The sequence below is a fragment of the Schistocerca americana genome, chromosome 5, assembly GCF_021461395.2.
Source record: "Schistocerca americana isolate TAMUIC-IGC-003095 chromosome 5, iqSchAmer2.1, whole genome shotgun sequence".
NCBI lineage: Eukaryota > Metazoa > Arthropoda > Insecta > Orthoptera > Acrididae > Schistocerca > Schistocerca americana.
The window spans coordinates 705054945-705076131 of NC_060123.1; the positions used below are offsets into that span (position 1 = coordinate 705054945).

The window sequence follows — 21187 nt, forward strand, 5'->3', positions numbered from 1 at the left end:
ATAAGATATAATCTTTGTCCTGTGTACTAAAGTGTTCATGACCATTTTCTTGTGTGTAGCATGGTGAAAACTGTTGGCAGTCAAGTACCAGTCAGTGTGTGTAGAGTTGCTGTACGCTGACTTGCATCAGTGTGCTGATGGGAAACTGAAGTGATGTATTTGTTGTAGCACACAACTCAAATCGACCAAGATATAAATGAAAGCTACATGAGAGATTGCTTGGACAAGATTCAGTATAAAGAACAGGGGTGAATTAATTGTCATGAGTTCAAACATGGAGTGAAAAGTGGTATTCCTTAGAACAATGACACCAAGGGATGGCAAGTAGCACTAGATGCAATGGCTGTGTATGCCTGGGTGCTTCATTCAAATTTTTGAAGAGGCTATTCTGGCAACCATTGAGGAAACTAGGTGCAATCAACTGCAGTTTATGAGGCACATATTGGACATTGACTGAAAGCAGTATTGGAGGCTTGATGCTTGTAGTGAGGTGAGAGGGCAGCTTCAAATGCACCAGCCCCTCGTACCTCCTGACATCACTCAGTTCTGCAGCAGGACACATTGACTATGAGATGTTCAACTTGCCTTTGGTGTATGTGTCACTTCAGCCCTTTCTGAAAGGTCCTAGGTGCTGTTATTCCATCTATACAAGCAGAACACCAAGCCAGCTCTTGCAGTCAGTCATTTTATCTACTGATGACGATTGTGGAGACAGCTATTGATAGCTGGAATGTTTCATTCAAGATGGCACAGCTTTTAAACCACAAAGATTTTAATGAAATAATTCAGATGGACAAATCATTCAATCTCAAGTGGTTATTCATATACAAAACTTTGGAGTATTTCACAAATTTTCTCTGCTGCAAAAACCACTGCTACTGTAGTAATTTTTTTCCTACTACAATTTCTTTAGAAGATGTAAAAATATTAATCTTTTGAAACTTTTATAATTAATAAATAGTGACAGATTACCTACCTTTTCATACATATATCCATCTGTTTTATATGACTTATAATTTGACTGAACCCATGTATGTGCAAGTTCATATGCATATTTCTGGGCTCTTGGGTATTCTGTCAGGTCCAATCCTTGTATAATTATACCCTGCAGTGGTGGCCATGCATTTGGATAGTCCCACTGTTCTCCAGTATAATCCAGGGATGTAGGGACACCACCAGGATAACGATCAATTTTGTTCTCTTTGAGATAAGCAATTATTTTATCAATAGAAACTCGTTCCTGTAAATAAAATTTGAGGTATTAATTTGATACTTTACTCACCGATAATTAGTGAATGTGCTATAGAAGACCAAGGTATCACTGAATCTTTTTGTGGTATAAAATATTAGTCTTCCACAAAGTTTGCTATCCAGCTGAATGAAAGGATAGGGGTCAATTAATCATCACCAGTTCAAATGTACAGTGAACAATTGTATTCCATACAGCAATGGCTAGGATAGATTTTGCTAATTCAGACAGACTACATGTTATGACAGCAGTTATATCTTCATATATGGTGGTTTATGAAAATAAAAATATAAACTGGATCCATGTTATGCATCCACATTGGAAAGAGCCCACTTACAACAAGCACAGGTGCTTTATTTGTAAATGTTTATGCCAATTTTAGTTCATTCTTAATTAATGGCTTAATTACATAGTGATGTGTGTCATTCAGTCCAGGAAATTTAGAGAAACATAAGTTTGGCGCTAAAAGTTGTAATCTAACAAACACTATGGCAAAATTTGCAATGGGAAATCTGGGTGTGTTTGAAATTTAACATTAATTATCTTTTAAGTTAATTTGTTTCAGTAAAATCAAAATACTATACTATAAAGTCTCAATCTCAGTCTTGTTTATAAGTTATTCCACTGTTATCAAATCTATCTATTTGCTCAAATGTTTTCCCCATTATGTACTGTAGGAGAACTCTCAAATAGGAACAACTTTTAAAAACTTGGTTTCAAAGAAAACTAATTACATATTTGCATTGGCTGACATGAGACTCTACTAAAATAATTAACTAAAATGGAACTGCTAGCTGGATAGATTCATGCCTATATTACATATATGTTTTACAAAAATTCAAACAGAAATTAAAGACAGAAAATATTAATTATTACTAGTGGTGTAATATGAGTGGACAGGAGCTTCCAAGTTGCTCTGTTTCAGTATTACAGACATCCTGAATCCTCATGTGTTATCTCTCGGCTGACAGTATCAGGGTGCCATTTTTCAACAGGATGATCCTCATCCCAACATGACACAAGTCTCTATGAACTGTCTGCATTACTTAAAGTACTCCTGTGACCAGCATGATTCCCAGATTTGTCCCTGATAGGACATTTGTAGGAACAGCTCATACATCATCTCTGTCCTGGTGTCAGTATCCCAGATATTGAGGGCCAGCTGCAACAGTTGTGAGCCAACTTGTCTCAGAGGAGGATATGACTGCTTTATGGCACTCTTCCCAGCTGAATCAATCCACACCATCATACTGATACATAGGCTCATACCGACAAGTACTTCATAAATTTGACTCGATTTTATAATCACTATAATAATGGCACATGCACTCTCAACCCTTGAAGTTTCATTTAATTTCCTCCTCTTCTGGGTGCTTCAACTTTTTTTTTATCAGGCAGTCTCTATCAGATCATATGGCAACAAGAATGTCCACACTGAAATGGATATAGATGACCATGAGTCAGTTGTAGCAACAATGATTACCAAAATACAAAGGGCAACTAAAACAAGTAGAATGATTACATTCAGCATATGAGATTCAGAGGTATACCTCAATATGAAATGTGGAAGATTTAGTTCCTGACAGGATCACATACAAGGGAAGTCATGGAAATTTAAAGGAATAATTGTTCATGCACTTCATTAATATGTACCTAGGTCCATAGTCCTTGATGAGTCGACCATCCCTGCACTGTAGACAGCTACCATAAAGAAACTTCTAAGGAAAGAGATACAAGTGCATAATATGTTTTAAACAAAGCACCATATTTTATGGACTATAAGAGGCACTTTTTTCTTTGAAAAATTACCTCCAAAATTCAGGTGCATCTTATACTTTAAATTAATATAAAAAGGTTTGGTGTTTGATTTAAAACTCCCACCAGTCTTAAAAATGGCCATGTATTCAATGCCATGGGAAACCTATCTCTATCTGACAACATAGGAATCAACTGGCAGTGGTAGTGCACCAATGAGACGAATGCAAGCCTGCTAACACTGTACTCCTCCTGCCCTTCCATCTAGCCTATGATGTGTCACTGCAGTCTACACTGCCACTGAACTTTAACTGAAAGTGATTTGTGTTATCGGTAACTGTACAATATTTTTGTTAGTAGCTAGTTTCATAATGGACAAAAAATAAAAGACATTCATATGATGTGGAGTGTAAATTGAAAGTAATAGAATATGCAGAAGAACATGGAAACAAAGCAGCTAAGTGGCATTTCAGCCATCCACCAACCAAAAAAAAGAAACATTCACAACTGGTGGGCTAATAGAGAAGAACTGAAAAAATGAGGAAGCCTTAAACACACAAATAGAGGACTGAATGAAATGTGGTCAAAACAAGAAGATTGCATATTGAAATGGATTCAATATCAAAACGGTATTGAAATTAATACAAAATTATTCAAATACATGCTCATAAGCCAGTGCTACAATGGAACCTAACAGGCATCAAGCGTGGAGTTCGTGCTACAGGTTTATGATGCATCACAGACTTAGCATGTGAACAAATACCAAAATATCTCAGGAAATGTCACTATCACCATTGTGTTGCTTTATTAAAAAAAAAAAAAAAAAAAAAAAAAAAAAAAAAAAAAAAAAAGTGTGGAAGTAAGTCAAATAGCAAATATGGACAAAACTCCTCTAAAACTTGATGTGCTGAGTAACGGAACTTTTGCCATAAAAGATGTTAAAAGTTTAACTATAAAAACACATGAAATGAAAATATGCACTACCATATTTACTCGAATCTAAGCCACACTTTTTTTCTGGTTTTTGTAATACAAAAAACCGCCTGCGGCTTAGGATCGAGTGCAAAGCAAGCGGAAGTTCTGAAAAATGTCGCTAGGTGCTGCCACAAGTAACTTCTGCCACCAAATACATGTAGCGCTACACAGGCATGCTTTTTAGGCACAAAGATAAATACTGGTGCCAAAACCTCTGCGTAAGTAAATAAATTTAAAAAAATAAAAGGTGGAAGATGAGCTGTTTTTCTCCACCCCGAGTTTCGACCACTGCATTTTCATACATTATCCAGCGAAGTAAATACAAATTCCATATTGCTCATCTTTGAATGTAGCAGAATTTCAGTGTACTATGAAAATCTGACTGGCAAGACTGTTTGGGATGTTTGACAATATGGCCATCTCTACGTTCTGAATTTTTTCCTACCTGTGAGAAGAGATGGTTGCTAATAGGAACCTGATGAAATGTGAATCACATGCATTATTCTCTTCACCATAAGAATAATATGAATATAAACATTTTGCCATGTATTCTTTCATGTTTGCTGCTATCTCATTTAAATCCTTTCTGCCTAATAAACTACGAAACTAGAGTGAGACAACAGCGAACGCGGAAGAATATACATACCGTGTCATGTTTATATTCGTATTATTCTTATGCCTAATAGTGATACAGTCAAGATGACTCTAATTTCTCTGCAGAATTTGATGTACTAAAGAAGTGGCCGCAGAGATTTTCAAACGGAGAACAATTTTATCCTAACTCTCGCTCAGAACATGTTCTATCATACGCAGTCTATTATTTGGTTCTTGTTGATCATTATCAAAGAAAGCAGCAGTGTAAGTAACAACAAATAGCAGTCTCTTGCCATTGTTTTGCTAATGAGACGATTCCTCTCTTTTTTTTTTAATTGTAAGCGGCGGTAGCGTGCACAAAATCAAGACATGCCGCGAGCGGCGACAGGCCGTAAACACTCATTATCAGAATGCGACAAACAATGCATGACACAGTACAGCAATTCATTTTCAGATTATAGTGACGTAAATACCTATAACAAAGAAAACAGCACTTATCAGATCAAAGCAAAATAAATAACCAATCGATTCAAACCAGACGAAGCATGTGAAAAAGGAAGGGTACCCGTATAAATATGGACGGAGTGCCTGACGCATAGCAATGGCTACCTGGTAAAGCTTAACTGCTAATCTTATGACTCGAACCAAACTACTGTAGCTGTATCATAATTCATTTGACCTAAATTGTGTCTCATATTACAATGGACCAACTTTGTTTCGATTTGGAGGTGTGGCCTAAAACTGTTCTCTCCCCTTGAATTTCAAGTTTCAAATTTCAGGTGTGGCTTAGATTCGTGAAATTTTTTTTTTTTTTCTTTATTTTGAGTCTCATTTTTCAGGTGCAACCTAGATTCGAGTGCAGCTTAGATTCGAGTAAATACGGTACACTGTTGTTCTTCCATGATGCAGTGATGGTACTAAACTTAATCCAATGATCATTTCATTTTTGAGTGGAAAACAATGCCAAAACCTTCTGAAATATTGCTAGGTGTTGATCACATACATGACAATGGTTGGATGGATGAGGGTGATATGAAATTATGAATTAACAGATTGAGGGAGAGACGGAAAGATGCTTTATTGGAGAAGATTCTCTTCTTTTCCTACATCAGTTTAAAAGACATTTTGAAAATACTGTGAAAGAGAAATTGAGACAAGGAAATGTAGAGCTTGCTGTTATTCTGCGAGGACTTACTTCTCAAGTGCAACCTCTTGATGTCTCGATAAACAAACAATTTAAAGTACATATGAGAGAGGAATGGAGCAAACGGATGATGGATGAAACCCAACATGAATTTGCACTGAATGAAGCTTTAAAAGGATCTACAATCAAACAAGTATGTCAGTGAATAAAACAGTCGTGGTCTAAAGTGACAAAAGACATTATTGTTGAATCTCTTAAGGACAGGCATACAGCAAAATGCATTCCTGTACTCAAACATATATATCTCCAAAAATATCACAGCTAAAACGGTAGAACTTGAGACTATTATGTAAAACATAATGCTTGATGTTCTGTGCAGTTTTTGTATGAAAATGCCGAGCTACATACATTTTAGAAGACTTTGAATTTTTAATTACCATTGTTTCTATAATGTACCTTTCCTCGTAGACTAATCAAGCAATAAAACTGGAATTTCACAGTTCACATCTTCATAAGAGGCCAATAAAATGGAACAGATTTTTGCTTAAAGTCATAGTTGCTTTGAAATTAATTTTTCAGTTTTGTGTCACTCAGGACTGCTTCATTTTTCTCAAATTTTGAAGGAGAAATTTTCTCAAAGAAAAGATAATGGAAAAGTTCTGCACAGTATTATTTAGTAAGTAATACTTAAGGACTATGCTACATTTCAGGATGTTAGCTTTTATAGTTCCTGAAAAAAGAATCATAATAGCTCAAAAAGTTGGTTTATGGCAATCTGCATTTCAAGTTTTTATTTCAATTTTTGACAATATTTCCATACCACTATAGACTAATACTGACCATATCCAAAATCTTTATTATCTTCCTGGACTAATCTCTTTCCGTCTCCTTTACCTAGCCAGCTTTTGCAATTTTTCTTCTGCTGCTTTAGCTTTGTCCAGTCATGCTTCATTTATGCTTCTGAGTATCTTCGTGTGAATGCACCTGGATGGAAGCCTATCACTGCAAGCATTAAATTCTACCTACTTTTCTAATATTGAACCCAGACAGGCACCACATCCAGCTATATTCACAACAACTGAGGACACATATGTTGTTTTTGGATAACGCATCCACATAAGGTGGTTGAAGCTCTTATTTGTTTTCTGTGTTCTCCCATTTTCAGCAGTTCAGGATTGATCTGGGTAGCTGAAAGTTGGTTTAATAACATCTCTAACAGCAAGTGGCAAACCATGTTTGTGGGTTATTAACTTCCACCACTTTTGCCTTAAGATATTTGCACCACAGTATGTCACAAATGGAATGTTGAGGATTATCACCTGTGGAAAGTTCATGAATGAAAATTGACGGCATGGCTTGCTGCATTGTTTTCACACTATGTAAGTTATCCCTGATAGCTTTTCCGTAATATATTTGTAAAGTGTGTATTCCCTTCTCTGTCAGTCTGTTGACACCTCCCAGTAGCTTTCCAGGTTGTAATTTCTTGGTTTTCATTTCTTTCTTCAGTATGAGAAGTCTGTCAATTAATCTAAATCTACTGCAAAACTCATCTTTGGCCAGTACACCTTTCCTTCATTAGTATTTTTCAGCAGTGATTTTGTCAAAAATTGTTCTTCACACTTACCAGCAGCATTTGTAACACTGTTAGTTAAATTTCCTGTAACTCTTACATGTGAAATTCGATATTTCCTCACTTTTCTGAATATGTATCCACTGTTATGACCCATTTCAAGCAAAACAAATTGGAACAGGCAAAACTAAAACCTGAAATAAGTTCCTAACACACAGTATTAAAAAAATACATTGTAAACAAAGGAATATGGAAACATACTCTTTCTCACAGCCTTCTAGACTCATCTACAGTTCATTTCAATTTTGTGAACGAAAAAATAATGCACAAAAATTTTCTAGTGTAGAGAAGGTGTGAATCACGGCATGGAAAGAGGGGGCATGGGAAATGCAGACATCCAAACAAAGATTTTTAAAACATATTTCTAGCCAGAATTCAGTTATGAAACTTTGAGATGTTACTCTTAAAGAAACTAAAAAAAAATCTTTTTTCTGTTTTTTCCAATTTTGCCCTACATCTGACCTTAAGAAGAGTGGACTGGGTAAACCTCTTTATGGCATTGAAAACCCTCATACACCAGGTGTAAAAGCATAAAACCGCAATTTTCCTAGAGATGGTATTAGCCACTGTCATGTTAGCTGTCAGTGTAGGCCCCATGACACCACGTCTGCAGTGCCATCTGCTTCCTGTAACAGCTGACAGGTACATATTACTCAGTGCCCCAAGTATCATAGATCGGCGTCTGTTTCAAATCCATATACATGTCAACTAAGAACTATGATTTGTGGATAGCACTGGTTATCTGTTATCATTTGAAGAAAACTGCTGCAGAATTGCATCACATGCTTGTCAAAGCTTTTGGTAAACATTCTCTTGGGAAAATACAGTGTTTCAAATGGTTCAAAAAATTCAAAAGTGGTGATTTTTATGTGAGAAACGACAGGTGTGGGAAACCAAAAAGTTTGAAGACAACAAATTGCAGGCCTTATTAGATGAAGATGATACTCTAAACTCACAGGAACTTGCAGAACAATTGAATGTGACACACAAACCTTTTTCTCTTCAGTTGAAAGCTGTGGAAAACGTGCAGAAAGTGGGAAAATAAGTTCCACATGAACTAAATGAAAGACAGCAACCAAATCAAAAGACCATTTGTGAAATACTGCTCACAAGATACAAAAGGAAGTCATTTCTCCATTGAATAGTGACAAGCGATGAAAATTGATACATTTTGAGAATCTTAAGCAGTGTAAATCATGTATGAGACAGGCAAACCATTGACATCCACTGCAAGATCAAATCACTTTGTAAAGATGTGTGTTGGGTGATATCAGAAGGGTGTCATTTTTCACGAGGTGCTACAATCTGGTGGAACTATTAACACTGATTGCTGCTAACAGCTAATGATCAATTTAAATAAAGCATTATGTGATAAATGACTGGTATACAGGAAAAGACAACACAAAGTCATATTGCTCGATGATAACGCCCATTACACATAGCAAAATGTGTCAGGGAAACGATTGAGGCATTCAGGTGGGAAATGCTGGGGCATGCAGCTTATTCTCTGCACTTAGCTCCATCCGATTAGCATCTATTTGCATCACTGGGACACGCTCTCACAGAACAATGCTTCACTTTGTATGAAAATGTGCAAAAGTGGCTCACTGACTGGTTCACTTCATAAGAAGACTGTTTTTTTGGTGTGGCATTCATAGAATTCCGGAGAGGTGGGAAAAACATATAAACAGCAATGGAGATTATTTTGAGTAAAATATTGTTCATCAGTTTCAAAATACAGATGTGTAATTATTGCAATCACATTCCAGTTTCATACTTCTACACCTGGTATATGAAGAGGACAACAATGACGATGAAGAGGAAAAAGAAGAAGAAAGTTCAGATGATGATTTTCAGGTATCTTAAAGGTCAGTTTGGTTTTATAAACTAAGAAATTTTTTGGTATGGGTTTGCAAACTTATAATTCCTTAAAAATTAAGGTGCATCTTTTAGTCCATAGTGCCTTATAGTCCATAAAATATGGGATAAGGTTACAGACAGTGATGCTGAATAAAGTGGATTTAAGTGTCAAGAGAGGAGCACATGAAGCCTTCAACAACTACTATACAAAAATCTTATTGAAAGGTCTCTACTAAACCCAATAAAATACTACTCATTTGTAAAGCTCTTAGTGGAACCAAAGTTAGTGTCCAGATACTTGTAGGTCTCTTATTCCCACATAATCATGGGTGAGACAGTCTTCTGACATACTGCCGTTTGAGTCTTGTACAGATTCCCGGATGGAGGACATACTGGTAGATATCCCTGGAGTTGTGAAGCAGCTGAATGGGTTGAAAATAAATTAATCACCAGGCCCTGATGGGATTCCAACCGATTTTACAGAGAGTACTCTACTGCACACGCTCCTTACTTAGCTTGCATTTATCGCGAATCTCTTGCCCAGCGTAAAGTCCTGAGTGACTGGAAAAAAATGCAGGTGACGCCTGTATATAAGAAGGGTAGAAAGACAGATCCTCAAAATTACAGACCAATATCCTTAACATCTGTTTGTTGCAGGATTCTCGAACATATTCTCAGTTCGAATATATTGAGTTTCCTTGAGACAGAGAAGTTGCTGTCCATGCATCAGCACGGCTTTAGAAAGCATCGCTCCTGCGAAACGCAACACGCCCTTTTTTTACATGATATCTTGCGAACAATGGATGAAGGGTATCAGACGGATGCCATATTCCTTGACTTCCAGAAAGCATTTGACTTGGTGCCCCACTGCAGGCTCCTAACTAAGGTACAAGCATATGGGATTGGTTCCCAAATATGTGAGTGGTTCAAAGACTTCTTAAGTAATAGAACCCAGTACGTTGTCCTCGATGGTGAGTGTTCATCGGAGGTGAGAGTATCATCTGGAGTGCCCCAGGGAAGTTTGGTAGGTCTCCTGTTGTTTTCTATCTACATAAATGATCTTTTGGATAGGGTGGATAGCAATATGTGGCTATTTACCGATGATGCTGTGGTGTACGGGAAGGTGTCGTCATTGAGTGACTGCAGGAGGATACAAGATGACTTGGACAGGATTTGTGATTTTTGTAAAGAACGGCAGCTAACTCTAAACATAGATAAATGTAAATTAATGCAGATGAATAGGAAAAAGAATCCGATAATGTTAGAATACTCCATTAGTAGTGTAGCGCTTGACACAGTCACATCGATTAAATATTTGGGTGTAATACTGCAGAGTGATATGAAGTGGGACAAGCATGTAATGGCAGTTGTGGGGAAGGCGGATAGTTGTCTTCGGTTTATTGGTAGAATTTTGAGAAGATGTGGTTCATCTGTAAAGGAGATCGCTTATAAAACACTAATACAACTTATTCTTGAGTACTGATCGAGCGTTTGGGATCCCTATAAGATTGGATTGAGGGAGGACATAGTAGCAATTCAGAGGCGGGCTGCTAGATTTGTTACTGGTAGGTCTGATCATCACGTGAGTGTTATGGAAATGCTTCAGGAACTCGAGTGGGAGTCTCTGGAGGAAAGGAAGCGTTCTTTTCGTGAATCGCTACTGAGGAAATTTAGAGAACCAGCATTTGAGGCTGACTGCAGTACAATTTTACTACCACCAACTTATATTTCACAGAAAGACCACAAAGATAAGATAAGAGAGATTAGGGCTCGTACAGAGGCATATAGGCAGTCATTTTCCCCTCATTCTGTTTGGGAGTGGAATAGGGAGAGAAGATGCTAGTTGTGGTACGAGGTACCCTCCGCCATGCACCGTATTGTGGATTGCGGAGTATGTATGTAGATGTAGATGTAGATTTGATGTGGCCCACCACAAATTCTTCTCCTGCATCAACATCTTCATCTCAGAGTAGTACTTGCACCACATGTCCTCAATTAATTGCTAGACGTATTCCAGTCTCTGCCTTCTGCTGTAGTTTTTACCATCTACAGCTCCTTCTATTACCATGGAATGAGGAGTACAGCATAAAGGGAGAGAAGTAGAAAGCTGTGGGTATGTTGGTGGGATAGAGGGCTGTGTATTTCTGTAATGGGGACAGGGAAGGGGATAGGTGGGTAAAGGACAATGACTAACAAAAGCTGAAACAAAGATGATGTGACTTACCAAACGAAAGAGCTTGCACGTTGATAGACACACAAAGAAACACAAACCTACACACAAAATTATAGCTTTCGCAACAAACGGTTGCTTCATCAGGAAAGAGGGAAGGAGAGCGAAAGACGAAAGGATGTGGGTTTTAAGGGAGAGGGTAAGGAGTCATTCCAATCCCGGGAGTGGAAAGACTTGCCTTAGGGGGAAAAAAGGACAGGTATACACTCGCACACACACACATATCCATCCGCACATACACAGACACAAGCAGACATTTGTAAAGGCAAAGAGTTTGGGCAGAGACATCAGTCGAGGCGGAAGTACAGAGGCAAGGATGTTGTTGAAAGACATGTGAGGTATGAGCGGCGGCAAATTGAAATTAGCGGAGATTGAGGCCAGGCGGATAATGAGAAGAGAGGATATACTGAAGGGCAAGATCCCATCTCCGGAGTTCTGAAAGGTTGGTGTATCCAGATAACCCGGACGGTGTAACACTGTGCCAAGATGTGCTGGCCGTGCACCAAGGCATGTTTAGCCACAGGGTGATCCTCATTACCAACAAACACTGTCTGCCTGTGTCCATTCATGTGAATGGACATTTTGTTGCTGGTCATTCCCACATAGAAAGCTTCACAGTGTAGGCAGGTCAGTTGGTAAATCACGTGGGTGCTTTCACACGTGGCTCTGCCTTTGATCGTGTACACCTTCCGGGTTACAGGACTGGAGTAGGTGGTGGTGGGAGGGTGCATGGGACAGGTTTTCACCGGGGGCAGTTACAAGGGTAGGAGCCACAGGGTAGGGAAGGTGGTTTGGGGATTTCATAGGGATGAACTAAGAGGTTACGAAGGTTAGGTGGATGGCGGAAAGACACTCTTGGTGGACTGGGGAGGATTTCATGAAGGATGGATCTCATTTCAGGACAGGATTTGAGGAAGTCGTATCCATGCTGGAGAGCCACATTCAGAGTCTGATCCAGTCCCAGAAAGTACCCTGTCACAAGTGGGGCACTTTTGGGGTTCTTCTGTGGGAGGTTCTGGGTTTGAGGAGATGAGGAAGTGGCTCTGGTTATTTGCTTCTGTACCAGGTCTGGAGGGTAGTTGCAGGATGCGAAGGCTGTTTTCAGGTTGTTGGTGTAATGGTTCAGGGATTCAAGACTGGAGCAGATTCGTTCACCATGAAGGCCTAGGCTGTAGGAAAGGGACTGTTTGATATGGAATGGGTGGCAGATGTCATAATGGAGGTACTGTTGCTTGTTGGTGGGTTTGATGTGGACGGACGTGTGAAGCTGGCCATTGGACAGATGGAGGTCAACATCAAGAAAAGTGGCATGGGATTTGGAGTAGGACCAGGTGAATGTGATGGAACCAAAAGAGTTGAGGTTGGAGAGGAAATTCTGGAGTTCTTCTTCACTGTGAGTCCAGATCATGAAGATGTTATCAATAAATGTGTACCAAACTTTGGGTTGGCAGGCCTGGGTAACCAAGAAAGCTTCCTCTAAGCGGCCCAGGAATAGGTTGGCATACGAGGGGGCCATCCTGGCACCCATGGCTGTTCCCTTTAATTGTTGGTATGTCTGGCCTTCGAAAGTGAAGAAGTTGTGGGTCAGGATGAAGCTGGCTAAGGTAATGAGGAAAGAGGTTTTAGGTAGGGTGGCAGGTGATCAGTGTGAAAGAAAGTGCTCCATCGCAGCGTGGCCCTGGACGTGCGGAATATTTGTGTATAAGGAAGTGGCATCAATGGTTACAAGGATGGTTTCCGGGGGTAACAGCCTGGGTAAGGATTCCAGGCGTTCAAGAAAGTGGTTGGTGTCTTTGATGAAGGATGGGAGACTGCATGTAATGGGTTGAAGGTGTTGATCTATGTAGGCAGAGATACGTTCTGTGTGGGCTTGATAACCAGCTACAGTGGGACGGCCGGGATGATTGGGTTTGTGAATTTTAGGAAGAAGGTAGAAGGTAGGGATGTGGGGTGTTGGTGGGGTCAGGAGGTTGATGGAGTCAGGTGAAAGGTTTTGTGGGGGGTCTAAGGTTCTGAGGATTCCTTGAAGTTCCGCCTGGACATCAGGAATGGGATTACCTTTACAAACTTTGTGTGTAGTGTTGTCTGAAAGCTGACGCAGTCCCTCAGCCACATACTCCCGACGATCAAGTACCACGGTCGTGGAACCCTTGTCCACCGGAAGAATGACGATGGATCAGTCAGCCTTCAGATCACGGATAGCCTGGGCTTCAGCAGTGGTGATGTTGGGGTAGGATTAAGGCTTTTTAAGAAGGATTGAGAGGCAAGGCTGGAAGTCAGAAACTCCTGGAAGGTTTGGAGAGGGTGATTTTGAGAAAGAGGAGATGATCAACATAGCCCAGCTATAACCAACATTTTTTCGCCTTTTTTCACACCAGATCTCCAGTTGCTTTCTAGTTCACCTTTATCTCTCCCCATATGTTTTTATTTTCATTTCCATTTCAGCCTCATGTTACACTTTCCACCTTCTAATGCCATGTCACCCTCACAACATCTCCACAATAACCCCATTATTTACATTCCCTCTGCAAACATGCCTTCACCCTAGCCAGATTACACTCCCATATTTTATTTTCTCAGGCTTGTCTGACATTTGGCGTTACCCCCAAAGGCCTCACACTTAAAGTTCCCACCTCTGGCTGTAACCCTTCCTTCCATCAGTCCCTATACCAGTTCCAAACTGAACAATCCATTGCCCTCAACCACCTAATCCTTCACCTACACATCAACTCAGCCAATGAACACACCCGTCAAATCCTATCCTTAATAAAAGTCCTCAATCTTTCCTCTCCCACATCCACACTGGCTGTTCAGAGCATCCTCCTACAGGCCAACCGCAAATTAGAACAGCATGCCATCCTCCACCTCAGAAAACTATCCAATCTCCTGGTTTCCCTTCTCTGGAAAGACAACTCGCTCACCCTTCACAACCTTTCCAGCAAACCTCAACCTCCTCTCATTGCACACAGATCCAGTCTCTCCCATCTACTCAATCTCCCTCTTCCAGCTCCACTCCCCCCAAAACCTCAAAATTCCAATCAGCACAATCTGGAACCACAACACCCTAATTCAGTAGTTAACCTTTCCTCCAAACCTCTCACCCAATCCGAAACCTCTGTCCTATCCAAAGCCTCACCTTCAGCCCCACTCACAGATTCAACCAAACAGCCCTTGTCAAAGATTTACTCTCCTACACCCGTGCTCTCTGCTGCAAATATCACTTTGCCACGAAGAAAAATGATCCTAATCCTACTCCTAATGATCCAACTCCCCAAGACGCTATCCAAATTGAACCCTGCCTGGAACAGTTCCGTCCTCCGTCACAGCGGGACCCACCTCCTCTTCCTCAAAATCACCCTCTCCAAACCTTCCAGGAATTTCTGACTTCCAGCCTTGCCTCTCAATACCTCTTAAAAAACCTTAATCCTATTCCCAACATGACCACTGCTGAAGCCCAGGCTATCCGTGATCTGAAGGCTGACCGATCCATCGTCATTCTTCCAGCGGACAAGGGTGAAGAAGAACTCCAGAATTTCCTCTCCAACCTCAACTCATTTGGTTCCATCACATTCACCTGGTCCTACTCCAAATCCCATGCCACTTTCCTTGATGTTGACCTCCATCTGTCCAATGGCCAGCTTCACACGTCCGTCCACATCAAACCCACCAACGAGCAACAGTACCTTCATTATCACAGCTGCCACCCATTCCATATCAAACAGTCCCTTCCCTACAGCCTAGGCCTTCATGGCAAACAAATCTGCTCCAGTCCTGAATCCCTGAACTATTACACCAACAACCTGAAAACAGCCTTCGCATCCTGCAACTACCCTCCAGACCTGGTACAGAAGCAAATAACCAGAGCCACTTCCTCATCTTCTCGAACCCAGAACCTCCCACAGAAGAACCTCAAAAGTGCCCCACTTGTGACAGGATACTTTCCGGGACTGAATCAGACTCTGAATGTGGCTCTCCAGCAGGGATATGACTTCCTCAAATCCTGCCCTGAAATGAGATCCATCCTTCATGAAATCCTCCCCACTCCACCAAGAGTGTCTTTCCACCGTCCACCTAAGCTTCGTAACTTCTTAGTTCATCCCTATGAAATCCCCAAACCACCTTCCCTACCCTCTGGCTCCTACCCTTGTAACTGCCCCTGGTGTAAAACCTGTCCCATGCACCCTCCCACCATCACCTACTCCAGTCCTGTAACCCGGAAGGTGTACATGATCAAAGGCAGAGCCACGTGTGAAAGCACCCACGTGATTTACCAACTGACCTGCCTACACTGTGAAGCTTTCTATGTGGGAATGACCAGCAACAAACTGTCCATTCGCATGAATGGACACAGGCAGACAGTGTTTGTTGGTAATGAGGATCACCCTGTGGCTAAACATGCCTTGGTGCACGGCCAGCAAATCTTGACACAGTGTACACCGTCCGGGTTATCTGGATACTTCCCACTAATACCAACCTGTCAGAACTCCAGAGATGGGATCTTGCCCTTCAGTATATCCTCTCTTCTCGTTATCCACCAGGCCTCAATCTCCGCTAATTTCAATTTGCCGCCGCTCATACCTCACCTGTCTTTCAACAACATCTTTGCCTCTGTACTTCCGCCTCGACTGATGTCTCTGCCCAAACTCTTTGCCTTTACAAATGTCTGCTTGTGTCTGTGTATGTGTGAATGGATATGTGTCCTTTTTTCCCCCTAAGGTAAGTCTTTCGGCTCCTGGGATTGGAATGACTCCTTACCCTCCCCCTTAAAACCCACATCCTTTCGTCTTTCCCTGTTTCCTGATGAAGCAACTGTTGGTTGCGAAAGCTAGAATTTTGTGTGTATGATTCTGTTTGTTTGTGTGTCTATCGACCTGCCAGCGGTTTCGTATATATATGTATACACAGTTATAATAGAGGGAAACATTCCACGTAGGAAAAATATATCTAAAAACAAAGATGATGTGACCCACCAAATGAAAGTGCTGGCAGGTCGACAGACACACCAACAAACACAAACATACACACAAAATTCAAGCTTTCGCAACAAACTGTTGCCTCATCAGGAAAGAGGGAAGGAGAGGGAAAGACGAAAGGATGTGGGTTTTAAGGGAAAGGGTAAGGAGTCATTCCAATCCCGGGAGTGGAAAGACTTACCTTAAGGGGAAAAAAGGACGGGTATACACTCGCGCACACACACACACACACACATATCCATCCACACTGTGGATGGATATGTATGTTTGTGTTTGTTTGTGTGTCTGTCGACCTGCCAGCACTTTCATTTGGTAAGTCACATCTTCTTTGTTTTTTTTTATATATATATATATATATATATATATATATATATATATATATATATATATATATATATGAACTATTGTTGTTGATATTGGTTTGCAGTCAGATCACATGATAACTCTATCACTGAACTACTCACAGTAGCTCAATCTGTGATCTCTGCCCTACTTTTCTGTTCATAATGAATCCTACTCCCATAATAAAATTTTCTGCTGCTACTTATATTATCCTGTATTTGTATGCCCAGATATCTTTATCGTCTTTCCATTTCACTTCACTGACCCATCAATATATCTAGATAGAGACTTTGCATTCTGCTTTTTTGGATTCTGTAGCTTTCCTACTATATTCATACTTCTAACATTCCATGCTCTGACTTGTAGAATGTTATAGCGTCATGGGTTATTCCACATTTTTCTCATTATCTCCTCCCCTTTGGCAGTCCCTTCTTGGAGATATGAATGGGGACCAACCTGGAATATTTTGGCATGGCAATGGAGAAACCATCATGAAGCTTTTTCAGTTATAGGCCACATGTCCTGTGTATATACATTATGAATCTGTAATGCAGTGGTTTCCTTTGACTTCTGTGTCATCGTGCCGCTGATTATTGGTGTTTCTTCCATCTTTTAAGGGCAGTTTCCTAACTCAAGAGCAAAAGAGTGCCCTGAGCCTCTGTACATTCCTCCACCCTCTTTGACAAAGCCATTGGCAAGACTGTGGTTACTTCTTATTCTAGACGTATTCAGCTGCCATTGCTGACAGCTTTTATTATAAATTTAAGCAGTGGCTAGATTCAAACCTGGGACCCAGGACATTTTGATTATTAGTCAAAGATGCAGCACTTAGACCTTTGGTGATGATAGCACAGAAATACCAAAAATGATGAACTCAATTTTCAAATGTTCCTTTACAAAGAATAATCCAGGAATCCTGTCCCAGTTCAATTCTTGCACTAAAGAAATGATGAATAATGTAGATATTAGTGTCAGTAATGTTGATAAACAGTTAAAATCACTGGAACTGAACAAGGCTCCATAGCAGAGACATATCATTTCATATTCCATATTGAGTTTTTGGCTGAGTTAGCTCCTCTTTAAACCATAAACTACCACAGATCATTTGAACAAAAAACCATTCCCAATCATTGGAATAAAGCAAAAGCAACTTTTGTTTAGAGGAAGGGTAGCAGAAGTGACCCTCAAAAATAACATCCAATATCCTTGACATATATTCACTGTAGAATCATAGAACATATTATGAGCTCAAATGTATCTCGAACAGAATGACATCCTCCATGCTAACCAGAATGGAACCCAAAAACATTCATAATGCAACACCTAATTTGAACTTTTCTCATGTAACATCCTGAAAGCCATGGATGAGGCAGTCAGATAGAGGCAGCATTTCTCTATTTCTGACAAGCATTTGACTCATTGCCACACATACACATATCATCAAAGGTACAATCATTTGGGACATCAAGTGGATTTCGTGGCTGGACTGAGGATTTCCTGGTAGGAAGGATGCAGTCACTGATAGGTGCAGAAATAACTTCAGGTGTGCCCCAGGAAGGTGTTTTGGGACCCCTCTGGTTAGTGTTGTGCAATGGATTTTCTTAAACTGTATTCCATGGAAGCAAGGGGTTCTGTAGGGATTACTTGAGGGTTCTGTGAAATATATGTGTTTTTCTTCATAACACTAAAGAAAGTGACTTTGAGAAGATGCAATCAAAATTAATGCTTCTATTAAACTAAATTTAATATAAAACAACTAACCATCACTTCCACTTACTAATTTGGGTATTTGATACCAATGACACAATGAATAAGATTGTAGGTATCAGAGGACAGCTGGCAAATGTAGCAGACAGCAGGTTATATATTGAGAGAGCCACTGTTCCCCATCCCACACTGTGCCCTTACTGGTTCCACAACAATCGCTCTGCTGTCTACCATCATAAAGGCGAGACTTGACAGTTTTATTCCTAGCTTCATAATATTTTGTACACTCGAATCTCAGAATGAGTCTAACAATTTAGTTAGACTGTTGTGTTAATTATTATAGGTACCAGCACAAAAACATGTCACTGGAGGATGTACCACTACAATTGGAATATGTGGTCTCACAAATTCTTTTCTTGGAGAGGATAAAACATCGTGGGTCAACTGCACTGATATCTGTGCCAATGGTGAAAATTCCATGAGCGGCATGATAAAAATGCTGTACAGCTTATCAGGAATGTTGTCAAAAACTCTTCTAGTTGCACTGCATGATCCATAGGCAGGGCCAGCATTAAGGAGGGGGTCAGTGGGGTAAGCGGGGTAAAATTATCCTGGGCCCAGGCCCCCTGTTCTAGGTGTCTTACTAAATATTAAGTCAAATACAGTATACATTTTAAAGTATATACCTATGATTTTGAATAAAAGGCCTAAAAGGCAGGGCTGAGGATTGGTTTTAAAAAATATGTACAGGGTGAACATTGATAAAACCAACAAACTGCAAGGTCGCATTCCTACTGGAAATGGAGGAAAAAAGGTCCTATGAACATGCGTCTGGAAATGGATCACTGCCATGGTAGATGGCACTGACAAATGAAAGTTCCCTTGTGTGTTGCAGGTTGTGTGATTGATGCAGCACACTGCAAGCAGCAGAATAGTCTGGTATTCATGTCAGAAACGAGCCGAGATGGTGTTTGTGTATGGCCAAACAATTGGAAACAGCCAAGAGAAAGCATGGCTATACTGAAACAAGTACCCTTACAGATACAAGCCACATCACACATTTCACATTCATCTGTCAGAAAGGACCCATGATCACACAAATGTCCCAGAAGGGCATGACATGTGGGATGGAGTTGGTGTCTCTGAGGATACCAGTACTCGTTTTGCTGCCTCTCAACCATTTCCACATCTGCTCAGCTGCACAGAAACACCATCTCAGCTAGTTCCCAACATGAATACCAGATTTTTCTGCTGCTTACAGTATGTTGCATCAATCATACAGCCTGAAACACACAGGGAAGATTATATATGGTCTGAGGAACTACTGTTTGTCAGCACCATCTACTGTGGCAAAAATGCATTTTCAACACATGTACATAGGACATTTTTCCCTCTATTTCCAGTCAGGAAATTGTTCTTGCAGTTTTACAGTTTTATTAATATTCACCCTGTATATGTATATCACTAGTGGGTAATTGAAGCAAAATGCTATGGTTGTGCAAGTAAAGTACAACTAATATATCAGACAATGTAGAACATAATATGTAATGTACAGTCAACTAAATAGCTATTTTGATAAGCATGATCTCCTCTCCAACAGACAGTTTGCATACCAACATGGTAAAAATACCACTACTGCTGTCACTGAAGTTGTAACCAGGTGTTAACTGCATTCGAAAATAAGGATCTAGTATCAGTCATACTCTGTGATCTTAGCAAAGCCTTCGACTGCATACCATCTAACACACTACTTGCAAAACTGGAATTTTATGGCATACGTAAACCTTCTTTGGATGTAAACGAATCATACTTAAGTAACAGGAGACAGTTTGTATCAGTTAAAAATAGATGCTCCTCACTGAAGGAAGTTCAGACTGGAGTGCCTCAGGGCTCGGTCCTAGGTCCTTTTCTGTTCATCATTGCAATTAATGACTTACCTTACCATGTAGGAGCAAATTCAATTGTGTGTTATGTTGATGATACAACATTGCTCAATAAACACCTTGACACAACAGAACTGCATCAGGCAACACAGGAAAAACTAGAACTAGTAATAGATTGATTTTCTTCTAATGAACTCCTGTGTAATCCTGATAAAACACAAGAACTAATTCTGGGTTTAACTACAGCTATTGAAAGAAAATCAATAAAATTGTTAGGATTCCACAATGATTCAAAATTAAACTGGGAGGAACACATTAGCCATATCTGCAAGAGAATAGCAAGAGTGTGTTATCTCATCTGGAGACTGACAGATGTAGTCACTGATGAGTATCTAAAGGTGGTATATTTTGGCCTCTTTCAGTCACACATTTCCTATGGCATATTGTTATGGGGACATTCTTGCTTTGTCAGTGAAATTCTGAAAATTAAAAAAAAGCAATCAGAATAATGAGCAAAGCTAAGCCCAAGGAACACTGCCGCCCCCTCTTTATCAAGCACATGATATTAACTGTTGTGAATCTATACATCTACACAGCACTGCTTTATGTCAAAAGCAACTTAAATGAGTTTGAGAGCAGAGAGAACATACATCCCCACAACACCAGAGGCAAACTGGACTTCGACATACCAAGACACAGACTCACAAAGACTGCAAACTCACACAAAATAATGAGTTTAAAACTCTTCAATAAACTTCCAGTATCAGCTCGGTCACTGACCAGTATATTTTCAAACGTAAGGTTTATGACTGGTTACTCAAACACTCATTTTATAAGATAACAGA

The 21187-nt window shown here is 40.1% G+C and overlaps 1 protein-coding gene across 1 annotated transcript in view; it reads right to left on the reverse strand.

The window, feature by feature from the left end:
• The window catches only part of LOC124616645 (trehalase-like), a 319925-nt gene that overhangs the window by 83114 nt on the left and 215624 nt on the right, over nt 1-21187 (reverse strand). The window contains exon 5 of the mRNA XM_047144973.1: nt 977-1240. Coding sequence (XP_047000929.1) covers nt 977-1240 — 264 coding nt within the window. The remainder of the gene's footprint in view (nt 1-976; nt 1241-21187) is intronic.